Source organism: Vanessa atalanta, chromosome 3, assembly GCF_905147765.1.
Source record: "Vanessa atalanta chromosome 3, ilVanAtal1.2, whole genome shotgun sequence".
Lineage (NCBI taxonomy): Eukaryota > Metazoa > Arthropoda > Insecta > Lepidoptera > Nymphalidae > Vanessa > Vanessa atalanta.
In genome coordinates, this window is record NC_061873.1 from 6,799,974 (window position 1) to 6,809,673 (window position 9,700).

The 9,700-nt window shown below is 31.3% G+C and overlaps 1 protein-coding gene across 1 annotated transcript; it reads left to right on the forward strand.

Moving 5' to 3' along the window:
* Nucleotides 1-516: 516 nt before the first annotated feature.
* LOC125077200 (transcription factor MafA-like) lies at nt 517-1,951 on the forward strand. Its single transcript, XM_047689056.1, has one exon. It carries the CDS (start codon nt 634-636, stop codon nt 1,543-1,545), a length of 912 nt encoding a protein of 303 aa, XP_047545012.1. The 5' UTR covers nt 517-633; the 3' UTR covers nt 1,546-1,951.
* The last annotated feature ends 7,749 nt before the right edge of the window (nt 1,952-9,700 follow it).

The following is a 9,700-nucleotide window of genomic DNA, read 5'->3' on the forward strand; positions in this document are numbered from 1 at the left end:
GCTGCTGTTACAATAATGGGCGCATCGTTTCAATTATTTGCGGATAATAAGCAAGGGTTAAATGTTTAGAGTGCGGGCAGATCGGTGATTAAATGTAATTTGAAATTACGCTGACTTGTTAACCCCTTCGTGCCCGCCGACGCGTGAAATCACTTTGTTCTAATGTTAGCCACCTAACTGCCAAAGTCTATCCCGAAAAGTGATTTATTGAAAATAATTTACATTTAATTTAATTTTTATAATACGGTTTTTATTTAGGTAATTAATTGTGTTAAGATTATTTAAATGATTTAAAGTAACTTTAAATTCTATTTTGTTTGTTTTATGTATCGTTTTGTTCAGTTTTTATCAAATTTCTTATAGTAAATTATTATTTAATTTGACATTATAAGGTTTATAATGTGATCAGCGCACATGCGTTAAGTACATAATATCTTATGAAACCTGAGTTGTAAATGTGTGCTGTGTTTATATTATGATGTCTTGATGTAGAGAACTTATGTTTGCAATGATAAAGGCTGTAGTGAAGTTGCGCGCGTCGCATAACGTCATTGGACTAGAGGGCGGAGTCTCGTGCCGCCCTGCGTCGCCGCGGCAGTCCGTTTCCGGCAGGCGCGTGCCCCGTACGGCTCCATGGTAGAACATACACTCGTCGACTGTTCTCAGGCGGGTGCCATGCAAACTCTAACGCCTCAGCCACACCGTGATGCTGATGAGGATCAGCTCGCTGACGAATATGTCCAAAATTTTGAATTAGATCATCTTGAAGATCATCATCTTGTTAAGCGTGAACCTCTACGGGCAGGCTGGCATGAACTTGTTGAAACATTACCTGCTTGCGCTCGCGCTTGTCGTCAGTGGCCTGATGCAGGCCCGTATCCACAACCACATGTAGCAATCGCGGTAGATCCCAGTACTCCTCCAGAGACTCCACCCGCGCCCGTCGGTCGTAGTCCATGTCGTGCTCCCCCTGTGGATGACGTGTTGTGGTTACCTCATATGCGCGAACCTCTCGATATGCGTACAGTTCCTTGCGGTAGTTTTGAGGAGTGGGATCGTCGTGAATGGAGGGAACAGGATCATCATTTACAACAAGTTGGCTTACGTCCGTCGAGTTCATGCTCTGCAGTGTCACCACGTACAGGTCAACATCAATCCTACCAGCCATCATCGTGTGGGGATGATCTAATAAGTGATGATTTATTGATGACATTGAGTGTACGCGAACTAAATAAAAGATTACATGGATTTCCACGAGAAGACGTTACACGATTGAAACAAAAACGGCGTACACTTAAAAATCGTGGCTATGCACAAAATTGTCGAAGCAAGAGGCTTCAGCAACGACAAGAATTAGAATTGGCCAACAGGTCCCTGCAAGATGAAATCCACCTTCTACAACTGCAGGTCGCACGTGTATCACACGAGCGGGACGTGCTGAAGCAGCGACTGGCGCTGGTGGGACGTGAACATGCGGTGCCACAGCACGCAGGCCATGCACCTCCTACTCCACATTCCTCCCCGGAGTTCTTTTCGGAGCTGTGACGGCAGGGAGCGGCACCGCGGTCCGCCGCCGCTTCTGCCGCTACTTCTGGCGCCTCCTCTTCAGCATGCGCCTGGCAGCGCTATTGAAGCCCTGCGATGACGGACTGCTCATGCTTTTGTTAAGTTTGAAAAGTTAATGATAATTATCATCAGTTCCAGTTTTATAGTTTTTTAAATGGTGGAACTATTAAGCCGTGATATCTGAATAAGATGGCTATCTAAACACCGTGTTAAATATATGGTTGTGTCGTATAATATTATTCATAGCTTCGTTAAAGTATATGTAATATTAAAGATTATACATAAGTTATAATGACTCATCTAATTAATCGAAAATAATTGTAAATAGTTACATAAATGACGAATATTAACTTTAGGATTTCTGTTTTCCTAATAAAATATTCTTAAATAATGTATCATTTTATTTATCATTGTTTTATAAAATTATTCGACCTTTCCCTTGTAAAAATAATCGTTTCAGCTAACCAAAGCCGTAAGACAAAAGTTTATGAGAGTAAAAATACAGAAATAAATAAAAATAATAAAATAAATAAATACAATAATAAAATATATCATGGATAAAATATTACAAAGAAGAATTAATCTGCAAATAACTAATATTTTAAGAAAACAGGAGTAAAAAAATTTAAAGATAAAAGATATAAGTACTTAAAAGTCCTCTAATAATGACTATTTTCCGCATAAAGTAGAATATCAAAGAAACAATCGATCTACCTACTTATGTCATGTTGAAAACATTTTATGGTATGCAATACAATGCAACGGTAGGACACCTCTTATTATTTAAATAATAAGAGATGTCCTACCGTTTTTAAAATAAGCGAAACAGAAATATATTATTATTTATATGATACTTGATTGTACACAATAATACTAATGAGTCAAGTAAATATGAATTTAATAATAGACTCGGTCACAATATATTACTTATAAAGTAAGATGACATCTATCACCAATTATTATTATTATCAGTCTTTCATCCGCGATAATCTCAAATAAGCGATGAAGTATTGACAGAATTCATATTGAATTAAACCAATTCTACACGTCACGTATAACTATTATTTTTAATATTATTCATTTAAGTAAGTCACAAATTTAAATATTCTTACGAGCAGCTCTAATTTACTAAAGAAATATTGTTATACGAACTATTTAATTTCAGTACAACTATTAAATATACCTTCTATGAAAAAGGGGTAAGTAAGACTGGAAGTATGAAACTGAAATACAATGCCAATCAAGAATATATAAATATATTTTGTTTATTTATTAAGTACATCTTGTTACACAAACAATAATTAATATGTACTTAGTTAAAAAACGCATTTACTAATAACTAAACTTAAATAATTGTTTTATAAATATTAAGTTTGTATTTCAAGTCAGATCAAATCGAACTATACTCAATTCAAGTAGTTTCTTAAGAACACTTTTGAATAGTCGTTTTACAAGGTTTATTTAAATTGTCCACCATTTCGAAATATACTTAGATCCGATAAAATTTCACAAGAGACTCTTTTCCGACACTTAATTACATAGTAATTAAATGATTATTATTTATTCTGTATGGAATACAATCTCTAAGCTTTTTTATCTACTACATACCTACTCGCATTTGTAAAATCCTTTATTGAATAATACGCCTTAATAATCAACTATGCAATTCAACTTTACACTGACATTATAAATATTCTTCATAATTAAACTATCTACTATTCATAATTTATTAAAGATGTTTAATTTTTTAAATACATTGTCTTTGTTTATTTTAATACTTTTTAAGAATATTACAAAATAAATAAATACACTATTATTTAATGTCATTTAGTAGTTAATTTTGTAGCTTTTTAGCAAGGATAGGTAATTCATTTTTGTTTTTACTTTTCATAAAAAAAATTATTCCGCCAACCCGCATTGGAGCAGCGTGGTGGAATATGCTCCAAACCTTCTCCTCAAAGGGAGAGGAGGCCTTTATCCCAGCAGTGGGACATTTACGGGCTGCTAATGCTAAAAAAAAAAAAAATTATATTATTTATAATAGAAGCTTGAAGTTTTGGTATTACATTACATTTGGTAGTACTAGTACTACATAGTTATTAGTTTCCTTGATTGAAATGGTAGGATAATCCGAATCCGTACACTCAATCCGAGTTTGTCGTTCCTAATTCATTTACATATTTAAAAAGATAAAAATAAATAATGTGAAAAAGTTCGATATGTGACTTGAGTATTAAACTACTTAGTGTCCAGATGTAATAAATTTTTACAAATAAAATAATATAATAACAATTCATAGAGATTATACATAAGAATGTACCAAATACACATAAGTACATAAATATTGTATAGTTTAGTTTTTAGTATCGTGTAATCATGCATATTGCCTGCATCATTGTATTTACTAATAACAATAATTCTATCAGTGATATATCATATAATACATAATTATATCACGGTTACAACGAGTCCAATGACTTATTGAAGTTGATTGAGCAATATTGCAAGTTAGCGACATCAGGCGATTGCCCAATAGTTTCATTTAATTAGGTCGCGAAATGCAATGCTTGCAATTATTACCTACCTACACACTTCTGTTTACTAAAAATTTAGATATATTAAAAATCATATTATTCATTGTATTCGGTAAGTAATCAATGAAATGTAAATAAAATAAAAATCATAATAAGATTTGTTTTATTTTATATACTTATTTTTGCTACCTACTTAATCAACATTGATTGGTATTTGATTCTTAGGAATAATTTTGCTAATTTTCATCAAATAAAATTAGGCCCGTCTTAGGGTCCAGGGGGTGCAAAAATCCTAGGTGCCATACATTGGATGCCGCCTCGCCGATGATGGTCAACTCTTGGACCATCAATGAGGTGCCGTTGCTTAAAAATATTTTTGGCCGCTTAGTGCGCTTATTGTGCTGTGGGCGGAGAGTATATATCATTATATGTTCTGAGTTTTAAAAACATTAAAAATTTAGTATTCAACTTAAAAGATATATTTTATGTATTCTAAATGTAAATGAATAGTGTATTTTATAATATAATTTAGAAGAAAAACTTCCATTTCATTTGAATGCAATTATTCTTTATGTTAGAGACAGTTAAACGCTGAGATAAAATCTGAACTAATCTCGATTATATTGGACATATATCTCACTGCTGCTTGGAGTTGCACGCCGTGTTGTTACTGAGAAGGCTTACATAATTCTTTCACTACACATAGTTTTACATAATTCTGGTGCGTTAATTTTTAGGAGATGTACAAGTTTCAAATTCATTTTAAACACATTCCCACAAAACCGTAAAAAGTAAAGATTGTTTTTCTACAAAAAAGACACTATTATTTTCTATGTAACTACTAGAAGTATTTTTTGTAGAAATTTAAATTTTAAAAGTATGAAATTTAATATTTTGTTTATATCACATAAGTGCTAAAGTGTTCACTAAATATTTGTGATTATATTATTCTTAATATTGTTTTAAAAATCTATATAATACGTACACAATTGGTAATGAAATGATAAGTATAGGGTACTTAAGGTAGGGTAGGGTAGGATAAATGATAGGGTAACTTAGATGATGACTAACACATATTTATCATATATTTATTATATTAAAAATGATTGTTTTAAATAAGAAGAGAAAAACAATTTACTTATGTTAATAGGTACAGCTAATCCATTTAAACAACACATTATCGACGGTATAAAAATAATAAGTACCTAAGTAGGTATACATAATATGAAATACTTTCGTCGTGGAAAAACGTGGATTCGTAAGTTTATATTTACTTTTAAAATTGATATAAGAGATTATACTAAATAATGTATCTAATAATTATAAACTTGTTTACGATAAATAATATCAAGTAGTGTTATGCATGTGTTTGTGCCGTGCATGTGAAAATAAACAGGAAACCAACATTGTTGCGGTACTTACGCGTCGCGAACTGACGGATTTCTTACAAATCGTAATTCAATACCCTTTGTTATTAGAAGTGTTAGGGCATCATGTTCCTCGATAATAACATTCCTTGAGAAGACAGTGTTTCTATATAATATAATTAAATTACACAAAAAAATAATACTTATTATAAAATATATTTCTTTGTTAGATACATTTTATTTTTTTGTTAGAATATTTCAGATTTCAACTACTTACGACAATATTATACCTAATAGTTATAGTTTATTATAAATTATAATATAGACATTCTTGAAAAAAAATATCTGTTCTACATCTAATTTATTCATAAATGCAATATTAGCATATAAATATTAGGTAATAAACACCACTGATCGCTTCAGAGCTTGTTTTATAAATTGATTTCGTTAAATAATAATACTAAAAATCACCAAGAATATACCGTTAATAAAAAAAGTCTGCATGTATTAGGTATACCTATCCAAAAAGCGAATATCTCATTTTTTTATGTTGCCACTTATTCAAATAAATGTTACCGAATTTAAGCACTTAATTGTCTAAGTGCACTATATTTTTAAAAATACATTATCAAACATGTGAATACCTTATCATCCATCAAATTAATTAATATTTTTTATACTTACCTACTAATATTGTATTTTTATTTCGATGTACCTTATAGCTATTGTCTTATATTATAATATCGTAGTTATGTACGTTTGTATGTACAATACTATTCATAGCGATCTTGTAAAGCCAAAGGCTTAGTGGTGGGAGACAGGGCGTGTCCTCCGTCGCCACGCCCCGTCAGAACGAGAGAAACTACGCCGCCTATTAAGTTCTGAATACAAAAAACATTTCAGCTACAAAACGCTCTGTAAATTTTACTCCTCAGCTTTAAAGTTCAAATTCCAATGAGTTTTCGTCGTTTATTAGTAATTTTAGCATGGTTTTGCAGGAGAGAGCCATGTCCATGCTCGGTTCTTATCTACAGAGCGCTTATTATAAGCTGTAGTTGTATGTAAGTCGAGGCTGTCATGCAAATGGAAGGCTGTTAATGAAGTCTAGGAGAATTATGGGCATTGTTACTGCGGTCCGGCGGCGAAATGGCCCATTTTGTTGCTGTACATCATCATAATATATCGTACAATTACTCAGTTTTATAGACATGCCGTTGATATAAGGGAAATTAATGTTATCAATGATTTAACGATATATTACTTTTAAAAAATAAATGTTCAATTTGAACACGTATTTATTTGATATAATGATACTGATACATAAGTATAGTTTTCATATCGAAAATATTAGAATGTATTTGCTTACTATTTTATAACATAAACAACAGTACTAACGAACATCAGAGTACCTGGTACCAAACTATGTCATTTCTTAATAATTAATTTTACTGTGTTACCTCCTTAAAAATGAATCTAATGTAAGTAATATATCATGCTTTTCATATTTTTTTTATATTCACACTTTATATTCCCTATAAACATTATGTTCTAAAATATATATAAAAAATAACTTAACTAAACATATAATAATTATTTAAAGAATCATCTAAATAATTATTCAAATAATTCATATACCTAATATATATCATAATACTATCAACCAAGTCGTGGGAATTTTTTTTCTGCGTAGATTAATTAAGCTGTTTTATATAATCATATTATTCTAAGAGTATTAAAAGTTAAAACTATAGATTCTCATCCAAATTATCATTCGGTGTAGTAGGAAGATTGGGACGCCGCTTACTGTAGACGGCGTAGAGGGTGCGATGGCCGCGCGTAGTGATGAGCCAGCAGAGCCCGGCTGCGGCGACGCGGCACATTTTTCTAGTGGCAAGGTCGGGTGCTACTGTGACGTCACCATTCAACTCAACTTTCCATTTTAGATGAAACTATGATTTTATTTAGCCAAAGTTGTACAATAAAGAGTCAGTCAATATCGACTGTATTTATGATGATGTCCGTGTACTTCAATCTCCAGTCTATAATAAAATGGGGGTTATATTTGTACATACTTAGCGTTATACGTTACTACGAAAAAAAAGTATAATATTTTGATTTTTTAAGTTATTAAGGACTAAGACGATTACAAAGGATTAAGACGAATACAAAGAGACGATAGAAAGCACTTTACCTACTTACATATACAAAGGTATAATATTTCATAAATATTTACAAGAAAATAATGTTTGATGAGAAGATAGAAGTACTCGGAGCTGAAGCAGTAGCTTGTCAGCTCGGCAGGGTCGCGACGGTCGATACTCCCGCAATGAATTGACCTCCATAGGTTCATAACAGTATTTTTTTAGACGTTGATAATATAGAATAGTAGATATATATTTTAAGCATTATATAACTTTATAACCAGCTAATAACCAAATTTTATCCAAAAATGACGTATTATCTCCGACTACTGCCTGTTTTACAAAGAGGCAGTAGTCGGATCACTAAAAGTTGTAGAAGTTTACACTAAAGTTACTAGTAGAAGAAGCGAGAAACAGAAACTTTTAAAGTGACAATACTTTTAAATTTTCCGATTCATAAACTTTTGTTAAAAAACCTCAATGACTTTCAGGTAACTATATATAATTGTAGGCATTTAACTGACATAGTTTTTTATTTCAAATGTTGGAAAAGACAAATTACTGAGTTTCTCACCGGTTATTTCGGCAGAATCAATATTCCAAACCAGTGGTAACGGTTAATACAGTTTTGTAAAACGAGGATTCTAAAGTGCTTGTAAAAGCCTATATGAATAAACTATATTTTGTTTTCGATTTTTGCAAAATTAACAGTAATTTAACTTTAAAATTTCCTGCTCTTAATGTCATTCTTCTTCAATTGTAATCTTATTTTCTTTAAAATATTGAATGCTGAAAATACAACACTGCTGTATCTTGGAGATACACGCGGCAGCTTAGCCCGCTTTATTCTAGTCCACTGGATATATTCATTCGAATTAATACACATACTATTTTCTTTGTTAAAGCTAAGAGAAGTCGTTATCACAATATATGATGCGGCCTGGTAATAAAACCTTGCAGACACATTAAAATAATATCAATTAAATTATAAATAAGATAATAACGCAAAGAACAGAACGGACAGCAGGACCGTGGAGACACTAAATTAACTTTAGAAAAAATTAAATAAACAACTATGAAATTTAATTTAATTATTACACAAAATTAGTTTTAATTAATTACAATATATAAATATTGATTATTCAGATGATTATAATGTTAGTTAATACTTGAGTGCGTTGAGATTTGGCTTAAAGTTAAATAATTTCTTAAAGTAAATCTCTTTATTAAACGATCACTTTAATTAGACGAACATACTCTAACATTACAAAATAAAGGACAAAATATTAAACCGTTTGTTTTGTTTGTTGGAAAAGGGCTGATGGCGTAGAAGCGTAGCGCTTACTTGCAGCTGAGGCAGCATTATGCCAGCTCGGCAGGGTCGCGTCGGTCGATACTCCCGTTCTGGGTCGACCTCCGTAGTTTCGTAACATATTTTCTAATATTATGTTTTAAAATAAACTATTTTTGAACAATTTTGTACAACCTTTTTTTACTAATAAATACTCTTTTCAATAATTAAGTGAATGTAATATCGTTTCTAAAAAGTATTGTTTTGTTTATTTTTTGCGTCTTATCCATGACAATAATATTGAGTGATGGGAAATTTAAGTTTATTATTAAATTTTCTATTTGACTGGAAATAAACATCCATCCAACATTTAGTTAAAATCTTGAGTAGAATTGTTATTGTCAGTGAGCCTTTATATTTTCGGATTTCTAGTAGATATTTAAACCTTCTCCTCAAAGGGAGAGGAGGCCTTTAGCCCAGCAGTGGGAAAAATTACAGGCTGCTAATGCTAAAAAAAAAAAATTAAAATAGATCGCCTATTTTTTAAGTGCTATAAACTAAAACACATACCTTATAGATCGTTATTAGTTATTAAACCTTATATATACTTAGTTTCGAAATTATTAAATTTCATTTCAAATAACCATTTTTTATATTATTTATTCTATCTATATGTAAACAGTAAATCACATCCAGTGACCTCTCAAAGACAAGCTTATTAAATTAAATTAAGTTACAATTTAAGCTCACAGTTCTTTTTCAGGTATATCTAGCTATATCTAAGCCATATATCCAATATAA

What these genes read in the sequence shown, in the direction of transcription:
- LOC125077200 (XM_047689056.1), top strand. Translation starts at nt 634, where the DNA reads ATGGTAGAACATACACTCGTCGACTGTTCTCAGGCGGGTGCCATGCAA.